Below are 14,672 nucleotides of genomic sequence, written 5' to 3' on the forward strand. Positions count from 1 at the left end.
GGCTGGCGTACGATGGCGTATGGTTACGTACCCTGTGCATAGGCACCGCGTACCTAAAAACGTTGCTTCGGCGTAGAGTTGCGTAAGTTTACGTAGGCCTGGCGTACAGGTTTGCTTACGGTTGCGTACTGTGTGAGCAAGCTTTTACTGCTTCGTCGGACTGACGTAGGGTAGCGTACTGTTGCATAGGATTGGCGTACAGAAGCGTAGTGTTGCGTAGACTTGCGTACAAATTGTGTACTTTCTGCGTATATTGGGTAGGGTAGCGTACGCTCGGCGAAGTCGGTACTCAACACTACGCAACTCTACGCAAGGCCCGGTATTAAAGCCCCTTTATGGCTAGATAACTTATATGTTATAAATTATATGTTATCATTAAACATTAAATCATTCAGGTTTCCATTTATAATGATAAATAGTATCTGAACATTTATTCTAATTAGATTGAGCAGTAAAACTTTCTACATCAAACAGCAACAAAATAAAAACTTTTTATATATCCCACGTATTTTCAGAGACACTTATTTAATATTTCATGCTTCAAATATCTGATGAAAACCATATTTCTATGGGATACACAATCAAGGCCACGAGTGCAAAAATAGAACAAAGTAGCATACACAGCGGTTATAACATTTATGATTCACTTCATGAGGATAAATATATAACATTCGCTATAACACTGATATACAATGTATCTTAAAGTAACATACTTTGTTGAAACATTGAAATGCACTGTACATGGTCGTTCAGATATAATGCCGAAAAAAGTGGGGCTTCAAAATCATTCAAATGTTTCCAATGTAAGATTAATCTATAACTAGTGATAAAATGGTTGTCATGGAGCTAATCAAAATTGGAAATGGGTAGGTTTGCGAAACCAATGCTTTGCCCAAATTAGTCATCCATCAATATATTGGTGCCTATTAGTATTATTTGTTTAAAAAAAAACCACATGAGTGGCAAATGAGCGAGAATGTAGGAAGTTGAATACAGCAACCGAGGAGTAAATATTAAATGTATATTCATGTAGATTGAATCATTAGAAATATGCATGTATTTCTCAGATGAGAGCAAAGAGTAGGTTTCCCTCACGTGTACGAGCAAAGTATGGGTCCAGTTTTTGAGGGGCACTGCGTGTCAAGGGAAACCCTATGAATATGACTGACAAAGAAAGCGGACAAAATATACACTTCCTCAGGTAGACAAAGGAACATCCCTTCACTGATATTATGTAAAAATGTGTAGAACAGGTGTCACATGCATATTCATCTGTTCTACACATGTTTACATAATAGCAGTGAAGGGATGTTCCTTTGTCTACCTGAGGAACTGAATATTTTGTACGCTTTCTTTGTCAGTCATGTTCATAGTGAAAGTTGGGGAAACGCACGGCTCTTACTGTGGGTTCGGGGAAGGGGGTATTATCGCCTTCGTTTTATGTTCCTCTCCCTTCCTCCTTGTTTTACCATTTTTTAAAGATTGAGATAGTTTGAGGGAACACCCCTCCCCCCCCCCCCTCCGATGCCTTGTGTACAGACATGTAGCAACATATATTTAATGATATGATGTGCTCTAATTGTATTTTGTATGATCTTTATACTCACAACGGTAGGAATGAATACATTGAATATATTTTGCACTTCAAAAGGCACAGAACATTGGAATTGAACAATTTTCAACTGTGAGTTCCAATTTTCCATCATTACATGTCATGTAGAAGCTTGATATATTTTAATGATGATTCTACATGTTTCCTAGTACTTTCTTTGCCAGATAATTTTGTATTGGTGGCCATACCATCCGTTGCTAATACCAAGAAATAGGAAGGAACTTGGATTCTCTGAAGGTCGAATTCGATCAAATCATCATCACATTATTTATTAGTTCAATGACTACGTGTATGGTTCTTACCTGTCGATAGCAAAGTACAAATCAACGTTGTTTTTGTTTATTAATAAGGGTTTGTTTTATTTGTTTCAAAGCCCCCGATGTACCACGACAATTCTTTTTCTTAACCTGGAATTTGCACTGTAAATAATGGCAAAATGCTTTTTCCCTTTCTCAAACAGGCGTGAAAATGCATTTCGTGATTGCGTGATTATTTCTGATGAAAATTTAAATAAAAAGATTAGGCAATTTTGGTTTATAGTTGATGCTTCTGGCTAAGTATTTTACCCGAAATGTAAAACAGCTCCATAGCAGACTTTATAAGCCAATCATTTTGGAAGTATTGATTGGCAGGCTTGGTAAGTGTATGAATAATTTAGTTGTTAACTGGATCTGAACTGGATGTCCTAGGAGAAATAGCCGGTGTTATGATGTAAGATTCTCGCAGATGATATATATATATATATATATATATATTCTCTTGAGTAATTTTAGATGTAAGCATTAATATGTCAAATTCTCAAGAAACATTATTCGGGACAAATACATTTTTACATACTTAAGCAATAATATCTTGGTAAGAGTATGAACTATATATTTGTTAACTATATTGTTAACCATTACCAAAAGATAAACATATGTACATATATACATATCAGACTGATGTTGTCGGTACTGTTTTGTACTGCGGCAAATATATACAGCGTATTTGAGGAGGACTTCATTTTAAACAGATAGGTTAAACGAATATCTATGGCATAAGAACATGAGACTTATAATTCAGCATCAGTTGTCTTTTGCTTTCAGGTCATAAAGAGGTATTGAACTTGCTTTCCGAAGTAACTTATGTACAGGCCACACAATATGATTAACCAATTATTATCTAAAATATATATTTTATTTTGTAGATTTATGAATTCTCGGCAAGGCTTACTATTTGATAAAGCCAATTAAATCTATCAACATTATTGCGATGGAATTGAATACTATTTTATTTGGGTCATTATCATTATTTATTCTTATTCATAATCTAATTTTATGATTATAGTTGTGACATGTGTGCGAAATAAATGAACGGATATACGTTTATTCTATAAATATGGTAATTGTGTAATTTCTATTTCGAGCAGTTCCTTCACATCCCCGATACATAATAACAAATACTGCAAATAATAAATGTAAATCTTATGATTTATTTTGTTTAAACAAGATTGCATTTGTTTGATTTATTTAATTGAACAACTATCACTGGTATGTTTGCTTGTCTCCCTGAGCATATTACTCTGTTTATTTGTATCAATTTTTAGAATTTAGTTTATATCATGGTAACCTCAATTTTTTAACCTTGATTTTTTTTCATTATGTGCTGTCGAATTTTAAGCAAATAAACAACATAAAATGAAAATGAAAACGAAACGATTTTTTTTTGTCTGATAGCATTTTTAATATTATGTGGTCATTACGCACTTGATGATACAGAGGGGGAAATGAAGAGTGTCACAAGCATTAGTTTGCAAGCTATACATTTATTTCTAATAATCACAAGCATGATTAGTGTTAATTCGAGACTACTTGTTTTAAGTGTAAATCAATCATTACTAGAAATTTATCTAACATCATTTATACTTTATACATTTATACTTTGCAAAGAATAAACACACTTTTTAGTTCACTTACATGTAGTTTTCAAAGGCCATAGTGACCTTGAGCATATTCGTTAATCATTTTCAAATACATCAGCCATTGGCATGCAGCATTTATAAAGAACTGTCTGCTTTATTGTGGTTTGTTAATGTAAATAGTAATGGACTTTGCTCTTTATTTACAATATATCAGTCAGTCGTACGAATTCGCTACACAAACCTGCACCCTTTGAAAAATATATTTCAATTATAAGTGCAATTCCAAAATAGAAAAGATGTTAATTAGCATTTGTACATGTATATCATCATTTTCTGCAACACACACCATTATAGACTTCAAATTCACATTCATTAATTCATTAACGAAAGAACCTAGCTAATACTGCAGGTTTACATGAGTCTTAAAGATACTATGTCTCTTTTGCAGCCAACCTCAAATTCTGTAGAACTTTGCAGGAATTATGAATGTCATGTATGTCCTATCTGTAACATTTGAACGTTAGCAGTGTCTTAATATTCAAATTATACATGGAAACCCGTTTACTTGCTAGACTTCACTGTCAGACACTATTGAGTGACTGACTTGCTTTTTTTCTTCTTTGGTAATAACATACATAACATGAGCTGTAAGGGGTACATGAGCATTTGTCTATATAGACCCACCTCTTGTAATCGCCAAAATTAAACTGAACTAGACTTTAATTCGTCACTTTGACGAATTAGGTGATACGTATGCTAATGATTTACATAATAAAGAATGCATGTTCACGATGTCATATTGCTATATAAAATGCTTCTCCCATTATAATCTATCCATATGTCAAGTGTCTACTGTTTAGCCTTGATCATTATAGATGTATAGAAGATATATTGAGACAATTTGACCATTGACCCTAATTAACATAATGAGGCCTACATATACACATTACATATTCCGTGGTAAGAATGAAGTAAGCGAGGGAAAATGGAGGCAATGACAAACGAGTAAGAGAGAGAATATGGCCGGGTTCAAATTAAGTGTTCTTTAAATTATTAGACCCGGTACTGAGGATCTTTTTATCTGCCATGTTTTTGTTATCTGATGGCTTTTGACGCTACATAGAAATGCCGTCTTTTGTCACCAAATATTGTTCTAATAGCATTGTAGAGACGATGAACAACTACTAACGCAAAGTCGTTAGCCATGAGAATATCAATTTCTATCTCGTTCTGCTAAATAACCCGAACAATAGAATCAACCAAGTGGAATCAACTGTTAACGAATTTATCACGAGTTCTGAAATTTCAATTTGTTACTGCACGTCATAATAGTATTAAAGAGCAGCAAAGGCGAACGATTGTCGCTAAAATTCAGAAATTGTTGCTTAGATTGCTTAAATCACCATGAGACTTCAAGCTTCATAGAACTATGATCGACAAACATGATATTGTTTTGAAAACAGTCCGAAAAATTGGAGGTAGAATGAATAAGAGATAATGTGGTCATGTAAACAAGTGCATTATGTCCATGTTAATCCCCTAGTTCCAAAATCAGGATTGTATTCTCTATATATTAATAATAATTATAATAATAACTATTTCTTATATGGCGCTTTTTCAGGAGGGCCCTATCAAAGCGCCTTACAGATATAATGTTATTACCCCGGTCATCCTATATAATTTATTTCAATTTAAAATGGAAATTCTAATGTTCCTTCTTTTGGCTTGATAACATTTCAGCAACGAATTGACAATTTTGGTAGACATCTTGGATGTATCATAGCAATAAATTCGTGGCACATGACGTATTGTGTATACGATAATTATGATCAGAAGAAAAAGCATACAAATAACTATGAGAATGATAATAACAAATAAGCTTTATAATAATGATTATAATTACGATATTTACTATAATTATAAATATAACAATGATTATTATGATACTGCTGCTATAACTACTCCAACTACTACTACTAGGAAGTAGAAGATGAAGAAGAACGGGGAGGAGGAGAATCGTTTCAGCGAAATTAGTGGTTATATTCTCATACACTCAAATTTAAATCATAATCAAAACAGGCATCTGGTTTTTAGATGCTTACTATTTGCTTCATGTTGTTGAGAATCGCCCCCGGCTGGATCGCACCCTGCTTCCCTGAATCAACAAACAAACTTTGAGAAAAGATTTTTGTCTCCCTTTAATTCAAAGTCGTTTTACAAACTTTTGACCATCGAATAATACCCGCATTCATTCAGCTAAACTTGACACGAGGTTATTTTCGGCTAATTGTTTATCGTGTATTTTGTAGAAAGATACAAACCCTCGTGTAATTTAAACATCGTTGGAAATTTGGAATTAAATTGGGGCCTTGAGCGAAGAATACACGTTAAGATGACCAAAAGTGCGAGGTAGTTTCCACTGCCCGTGGGATCATAAAATACGTCTAAATCGTTTGCCTGTAGGTCTGGAGTATCAAAGGTCGATAAATTTTAAGATCAGACCTCGAAGGGTCATTTTATCCAATTTTGATCTGACAAATTTGAAGCATAAAAAAAAGAATCAAAAGCAGTTACAGAAAAGACATCTACAAGTCTCCAGCGGTAAGACAATTAATGACGAGCACAATTGAAGACCAATCTAAGACGCGTTTATAGTGACGGCTGACTTCTGTGGGACGTTTAAAATTTTACGGCGATCATTTAAGTTCGATTGTCATCACAAGTGCATGTAAAAACTGAAGTTTGATTTGGACTCGTCGTCTTTGACCACAAATTTCGTCATGATCCCGTCATCAAAATGGAAAATAAATGTCACAAGTAATTTAAAAAATAACCTCAGCAACAACACAATAATTTTTTTTGAAAAATTCGAATTTTGATAGACATGTGATGATATGTTTTCACCTAACACATGAACAATAGGTCCACCCATGGCAAATTTGGTATCAAAATGTGCGGGAGACATGAGGGAAACAGTCATGAAATTTCAGCCCCAAAGGTTCAGGGGTTTTGATGCAGCGGCAAAAAAATTGACAGGGGGGCATTATGCCCCCCCCCCGACCTTATTAGGGTTAAAGATAAACTTGAGTACCGGTGATGCGATTGCATTGTGAAAAAAGGGTGTGAAATGGATCAGAAAAGTTGATCATATAGCATGTAAGTAATGGTGTGTAATGCAAGGTTCTGGAGTCATCAAAATCATCATAAATTTGGCAGAGTCTTCTGTGTAAGTGATTGTTACTTTAAAAGTAACAATCACTTACACAGAAAGATGTATATGGGAAAACACATATGGTGTCGGGGCTAGTACTACCCTGATTTTCTTATCTTTCTATGCTCATTACTCAGCCAGTATAAATTTTCTTCCAAAATTGTTTGGCACATGACATTTATTTGTAATCTTGAACATTCAGTGTAAGTTTCGTTAGATTCTGTGAGAATTCATTTTCTTTTTTTTACCAGAACTCAAGTTTATCTTTAAGACATTATGTACTTCATATTAAAAGCTTTAGAACATTCACTCGATCACCAAAAATAATGCACCTGTACAGATGTGTATTAATGGCTTGCCATATGATGTTGGTGCCGGGCTGGGATTCGAACCCTCAACCTTGGATTGAGAATCAAGTAAATGGACCACCTATACCACAACTCCCTCCACAAGAATGTTTCTTCAGTTTCACTTTATGTTCTAAGGTTAAAAGAAAAATATTTCACAACCAAAAAAAACTACAAATACAGTTTCATCTAGAGATTTCAGGACCATCATTCAACCAACGCAATGCTATATGAATTTAAGATTCAAATGCAAAGTTCTCGTATACAGAGCATTATTCAAACAACGCAATGCTATATGAATTTAAGATTCAAAAGCAAAGTTCTCGGGTACAGAACACCATTCAACAAACGCAAAGCTATATGAATTTAAGATTCAAATGCAAAGTTCTCGTATATAGACCACCATTCAACAAACGCAAAGCTATATGAATTTAAGAATCAAATGCAAAGTTCTCGTATACAGAGTAGGGTTGTTGAGGCTCTGGCTTCGGTCTATCCTGGCTCCTCTCAGTCTCTACATTGCCATACATGAGTGCGGTGGCACCTGCTTCCTGCGGATCAGTGACCTCATACGGGTTCTCTTCCGGGTCAAGTGTATAGTCGATCTCGACATTGCCATACGTGTGGTCCTCTATCGGGTATGGAAGCTGCTCATAGTTTTCAGTGTGCAGGTATTCACGGATGACTTCGTAGGTGAAAGCATATTCCTCCTGAACAAAATAGACAGGGAATTTTCTTGTTTACTACCTGATATGTATTCACATACATTATGTGGATATGGGGAAATGAAGATTAGAATTTTTTTTAAATAGAAGAAAGATGATATTGTATAAGGAAGAAAATGTACGCATTTATAGGATTCAGAAGCTGTATACCTCTCATGTTAACAAAATAGATACGAAATAGTCATAGATTTGACACCGATCAGAATATTCCGAATATCTATTAATATTTAACTTTTTTCCTCTGCATACCATAGCACAACGAGAAAGAATGTTTACATGTTGCAACTATACATGGTACGGAACTATTTTCTCTTTCTTTAAACTAATATCATTTCTGGCTTTATCTTGGTTTTGGAAAACAATCGTTTGTCAGCACAAACACGCTTGTGTGTAGAGTCTATGACATGGGGAAAATGAGACCAACGTGTGTGAAGCAATGAAGCGCAACTTTGCGAAACGAATGGTGGTTTCCTATTCTTTATGGCCCGAATTCACAAAGCAAGGTTTGAGCTCAAACCTCCTTTTGTTTCGCCAAACCTCCTTTTGTTCTTTACAAACCAGGTTTGTAAAGAAACGCGTAAAACGCGTCATATGACGTACGAAAACCAAGGTTTGTCGACAAACCTTCTTTGTGAGTTCGGGCCAATATGTCTATGTTTGACTAGTGTGCTAAGGAAAGAAATCAGTTTTCATACCTCGGTTTGAACGAACTGCATCCTATCAGCTCGCAGTATCTTGACTGTCTGGAAAATATCGACTGAATCTCCCTCAGCTATCTGAGCGATACACTCCATAGCAGTGCAAAACACACCTGTTCGCCCAGCACCACTCCTTTAATGTCACACAAAAGTCAAACATGTTTAAATTATCAAGGTTCAATGAGCATTGGACTCTTTGTAAACTTATTGTTCAGAATTGAATCAAATAAATTTCATTTTTAGTAATATAGCAGGCGCGGATCCAGGATTTTCCAATAGGGGGGGGGGGGGGGCCGGAGATTTGAAAAATTGCGCAGACCGTTTTTCAACTCAACATACCAATACTGACAAGGTCATATTAGAAGCACCATACCGGTACAATTTTTTTTACATTTTCATCGGGGGGGGGGGGGCTGAAGCCTCTTTCCTGAAAAAGTAATTTTCTGGTTTCACAATTCGGCTAGTGAGCGAAGCGAGCGAGCACAAATTTGAGGATAATATGCGCAGAAGCTTTGACGTTTCATTAAATTATTAGAGAAAGAAGAAGATTCGTTGTACCGTTCTCGATTTTTAATCATTGTCTGAATTCAGTTTCCCCACCCCTCCCGCGCGAAGCTCAGAAGCTGTGACGTTTCATTAAATCATTAGAGAAAGAAGACGATTCGTTGTACCGTTCTCGATTCTTTATCATTGTCTGAATTAAGTTAGCCCCCTCCGCGCGATGCGCGGAAGCTTTGACGTTTCAACAAATTATTAGAGAAAGAAGACGATGCGTTGTACCGTTCTCGATACTTAATCATTGTCTGAATTCAGTTCCCCCCCCCCCCTCCGCGCGACGCGCGGAAGCTTTGACGTTTCATTGAATTATTAGAGAAAGAAGACGATTCTTTGTACCATTCTCGACTCTTAATCCTTGTCTGAATTGAGTTTTTTTTTTCCCCGCGCAGAAGCTTTGACATTTCATTGAATTATTAGAGAAAGAAGATGATTCGTTGTTCCATTCTCGATTCTTAATCCTTGTTTGAATTCATTTTCCCCCTTCCGCGCGAGGCGCGGAAGCTTTGACCTTTTATAGTGTAATGAAATCATTAGAGAAAGAAGATAATTCATTGTTTCATTCTCGACTCTTAATCCTTCTCTGAATTCAGTTTCCCCCTCTAGCGGAAAGCGCAGAAGCTTAACGTTTCATTAAATTATTAGAGAAAGAAGACGATTTGTTGTACCGTTCTCGACTTGTAAGAATTTTCAAAATTGTTTCTTTGTCTGCTCCTATGTCCTTTTAATGCCCCTACCGCCCTAGCTACGCATGCTTTAAAGGGAAAATGAAATAATCATGATTGTGATAGCACACAATTAGGTCAGTAGAAATGAAAGGGGAAAAAAAATTATTACACCAACCATGGAATAATCCCGACCCGACCGGGATCACTATCCATGTCATAGTTTCGTGTTATCGGGCGAGGGCCGGGGCGTAGCGACCAAGCGTGATTTTGCAATGTAGAATGCTGAAATTATGCATTCTAGAAAATCCCTCAGCCCAATATGTACGTTCCTTCATTTCTTTCTAGCTATATATCTAAATTTCCAGGGGGACGTGTCCCTCTATCGGGCCCAAGATCGCCGCCCCTATCCATGATTACTACCTACATGATATATAAGCGCAAGCGAGTTTGTATGAGCTGAATCCAATTGAAGAGCAACATAAGAGTTGTGAAGCGGCCCTACCTTTAATTTAAAATTTGACTGTTGAGTATATAGCTTCTATTTGAAAGACATCCAAAATATTGTGCCCTTTTCATTTTTTTCTTCAAAAGCAGGGGCTGTTTTTAACGTTTTACTTTGAATCCGTGGCTCGAAATTTTATGCGGCCGGCCCGGTCCCCTCTATTCAATAACGTTTCCCAAGCCTTCTGGAATGACCCCAAATCTTCCGATTACAGTTTTTCCCTTATTCGTCGTTACTGTCACCTAGCGCCATTTCCTTGTCTTTCCCCTTTCTCACCCGACTTTTCTCCCCCCCCCCCTCCCTCACCCACTCAGTGTTGTTTAGGGTACGCGCATGTACATGTATGTTCCCTCTCTTTGAAAGCACCCTTTATCTTCGGTGTGTAAAGTCAGTGCGGGCCGGATTTTTGTGTATTACGGGCCGGACTTTGTTGCGTGAAAAGTAACCCTTTATCGGAGATTTTGGGAACACAAATTCGATCCCTCCGACCCCGGAGTGGGAGTGAGGTGGGGGGGGGGGGGGTATCTTCTTTTTCTTTTCTCCTTTTTTTTCTCTCTCTTCTTTATTTTCTCTTCTCCTTTCTTTTCTCTTCTTCTTTTTTCTTCTCTTCTCCTTTATTTTTTTCTCTTTTTTTTGCGCCGTCAATAGGGGGGGGGGCGCGGCCGCTTCGGCCCCCCCTGGATCCGCCACTGTATAGTTCTCGTCACCGAATTCACCTGATTTTCTAATGTATTTCAATTGTTGCATGTTTATCCCCAGAACCACTGGTTATGAAGTATTTATACTTTACATGATGGCATCTCTATAGAAACTGATGAAATCCATTATGTATATATCAACTGTTGCCGATGGAAAGCTTTCTTTAAGAGATATGCATACACTGATTTAATCAACATGTTATTGGCTAAACGTTGTAGTTGAGTTGTTAAGATGTTTTAATTATTGTCTTGGTTGCAAAAAATAAACCCCAGCTAAATTATTGTGGGTCCGATCCTGTTGCCACGGACTTTACATCAATTGCGAATGTTCAGGATAAGTAAGCATTGAAAAGATCCTAGACTTACAAACAATGGACAAGAATGGAGAATTCCTTCTTTTTGTTAGTGGAACTTTTGACAGCACGGATGAGCTTGACCAACGACCTAGCCCCTGGTTGTTGATCTGATCCATGTTTAGGCCATCCATGGAACTGGTACTGAGTGACGGTGTGACTGGTCTAAAAGAAAACGTAACCAAATAATCCATGACAATGAATGTATAATGCGTATAAGAATTGGTCGATGCATTGCATCCTATTAGTATGTTCTACTAGAAAAGGATAATAAAGTTTCTTTGGCTTTACGCTCACAAATTTGTATTTGTCTATGTTTCAAAAACAAAATAGTAATGCAAAGAGAAGGTTGAGTTCTGAAAAAAAAGATAAAGAATAACAATTGTTGAGGATTCCCATCCTTTTTATGTCAATCTGAATTGGTCGATGCATTGCATCCTATTAGTATGTTCTACTAGAAAAGGATAATAAAGTTTCTTTGGCTTTACGCTCACAAATTTGTATAGCAGAAATGTCATCTGAAAATGATTACTTTTCAAATGCCCTCATATTTGGGTAGTATATTTGTGTTATTTGTGTTTGTATATATGTGTAGTCCTAATAACAATACATGGATGCAGTGCATGTAATATTCAGCAGCACTGAGTCCAATTAATTTGATTTTGATCATTCCAAGACCTCACGGTATTATGTTCTACAAATTCAACTTCTGTTCATAGTTGCTCAGTTCCACACAGTTTCTTTCACAATGTCAAACGTTCTCCCATGACTAACTCAGATTTAACTTTAAGCATAAGTGCGAAATTATCAATGATCATATCTCTAGATAATTTACATTCATTAAGTCGCATTTCATCGACTTAGTAAAACCGTTCCGGTTGAATTCATAATGTAGTTTTCAGAAAATATTAGGTTACTCGTTCCTTTAAAAAAAATCATTTCAAATGAGGGCATCACATCAATGTTCCCCGCCCCTTCTTCAACAAGTACTATTATCGTAAAAGAAACATATGAAATAAGACATACTTTAGAGTTTCTGGTAACTTTCAGTTGCCGAGTGGTCACGTCTCCATCAGATGATGTTGATAAGATTGAAACTGAATATGATCCGAACTTAGCCGAGTCATCGTTAGGCCAGTATTGTGCACAGCTCTAGAAGGAGGAGAGGTAAGGCTATTGATAAAATTGTAGTAATGTTGGTCCTTCCTTCTTCGTCCGCTCCATTCCTGACTTAATATATTTATATCTCTCACTCTTACCGTTTTTATTTTCTTGAATTACTATTTCTAATATTTTTAGCCATGTTAGTTCTTAAATGAGCCTTATTGACATTGTGACAGATTAGCCTTGTGCGACCTTCTTATTAATATTCTACAACTAATTTACTACTACTACTACTTCTACTACTACTACTAAAACTACTACTACTTTTAATACTTCTATTACTACTTCTTCTACTACTATTTATATTAACAATACTTCTACTACGACTACTACTGTTACTACTATTACTACTTCTTTATCATAATTGACAAATACCCCCCCCCCCCTTGCACTACCGTTGGGAAATCGATCTTTAAACATGTTAAATTGATTATGGATTACATTTATCATAAAAAAGAAGGAATAAAAACAGCAAGGTCTTTAAATCTCCGAAACTCAAACTGCGACAAACTATTAATCGTCCAAACTTTAAAATTGACGTTTACTCGTACTACTACCTTGTCGCTTTGGCCCTTATCATTAAGCATAACGATAGTGGATGGTTTGAAGTCGAAGACCATAGACCAGAAATCAGACACAGTGGTTGGCAGCGGCATCTGGGTTGTAATGAAGGTACAGTGGACTCCCTGAAAGATGAAGGAAGAATAATTATAATATCCGATAACAACATGAGAACCTCACCACCTACTCCCATTGTCATGAAATGCTCTCAGAGCAGCCAGTGTCAGTATCTTCGAAGCACGGCCCACTAAATGCACTACAGCCCCACCCTACATTCTCTACATGACTAACAATCAAGTTTTGATGCAACCTAGTTTATAATACACATAGCAATTCTTATATATTTTATAGTACATTCCATCTTATAATGGCGACAGTACATGTACATTAAAGGATATACGTAAATATACAACTCAATCAACGACAGTGGTGTAACTATTGAAAGAAACTGGACAAGATTCATTATGATAGTTTTGACATCCATCATTATAAGCGCACAATATACAGTTGTCAAATTCATTTTCCAAGTTTTTGTATTAAAAAAGGTCACTAAAATGCCATGAGGCAGCAACTACGAATATTGTTTGTATAAATCATCAATGATATCAATAATACTGATAAAAGTACAATATATAAATTTGGCAATTGCATACGCTCAAGACGTTTACTTTTACTGTTGAGTACGAGACAAATGAAGATTTACGTAAACGGTATTTATGTCATTTAATCCTACAGAATTTTCTGACACTAAATAACGTGTAAATTGAATTCACATTACATGAAAATTGAATCACTTGACTCAGAAAGAACTTCTCACCTTCATGTAACTAGCATTGATGTAATCATGATCTGAGGAGTCTAGTATCACACGATTCCTCTCCACTAGAATGGTATGGAAACAAGAGGAATTTTAAAACAGCGTTTAGCTACAACTAAAAATATATTCTTTGATAGAGATATTGGTTTTTAGTTATGTATGTATTTCAGTTTTGTTTTTGAGTATCTTTCTATACATGCATACAGCGGATCCAGGTAATAATGTGGTCACCCGCCCTCCCCCTCTCCATCACCACCTTAATTAGGAGAAAATTACATGTGATATCACCTCTCCGCCTTCGAGTTACATTTAACGTTTTCAAAGCTTTAAGTGTCCCCCCCCCCCCCAAAAAAAAAAAAAAAAAAAAGACCGCACCATCCACCTTGCACCGTCTCCTGACGATCCTGAATTTCCACTATGGTGTAGTTTCATGTGCTCCTGACAGCGTCATAATATCACCACGACGTTCTATATCATTCTCTTTAGTCAAGAATCTACGATTTACATTCGTGCACCAACACAAATGTGGTTTCAACATCGGTTGGTGGTGAGTGTGTGCGTGTGTGGTAGCGATGGAAAGGGGCAGGGGCGTAGACAACGGGGGGGATGAGGGGGATGCATCCCCCCCACCTCACAAGGTGGGGGGGATGGCATGTACAATCATCCCCCCAGGTTTTGGGGAATGATATTTGCTTACTTAATAAGTCATAATGATGATAATAATAGTAATAATAATAATGATAACAATTATAATATTAATAATAATAATCATTATGGTGATGATAATAATAATCTTCATCATTATTGTAATTGTGTTTATTGTTATTAGCCGCATTCACACGGTGAAAGCCAATTCAGACG

The 14,672-nt window shown here is 36.4% G+C and overlaps 1 protein-coding gene across 1 annotated transcript; it reads right to left on the reverse strand.

Annotated features, from left to right (window-relative positions):
- Positions 1–7,004: 7,004 nt before the first annotated feature.
- On the reverse strand, positions 7,005–13,868 carry LOC115928459 (receptor-type tyrosine-protein phosphatase T-like). The gene is made up of 6 exons (XM_030995655.1): positions 13,812–13,868; positions 12,991–13,119; positions 12,296–12,421; positions 11,283–11,434; positions 8,491–8,626; positions 7,005–7,780 (listed from the first exon to the last, which is right to left on the reverse strand). The coding sequence occupies exons 1-6, from the start codon at positions 13,815–13,817 to the stop codon at positions 7,502–7,504; spliced, it is 828 nt and encodes a 275-aa protein (XP_030851515.1). The 5' UTR covers positions 13,818–13,868; the 3' UTR covers positions 7,005–7,501.
- Between the last annotated feature and the right edge of the window lie 804 nt (positions 13,869–14,672).

This window comes from Strongylocentrotus purpuratus, unplaced genomic scaffold (genome assembly GCF_000002235.5).
Source record: "Strongylocentrotus purpuratus isolate Spur 01 unplaced genomic scaffold, Spur_5.0 spur5_scaffold_3, whole genome shotgun sequence".
Lineage (NCBI taxonomy): Eukaryota > Metazoa > Echinodermata > Echinoidea > Camarodonta > Strongylocentrotidae > Strongylocentrotus > Strongylocentrotus purpuratus.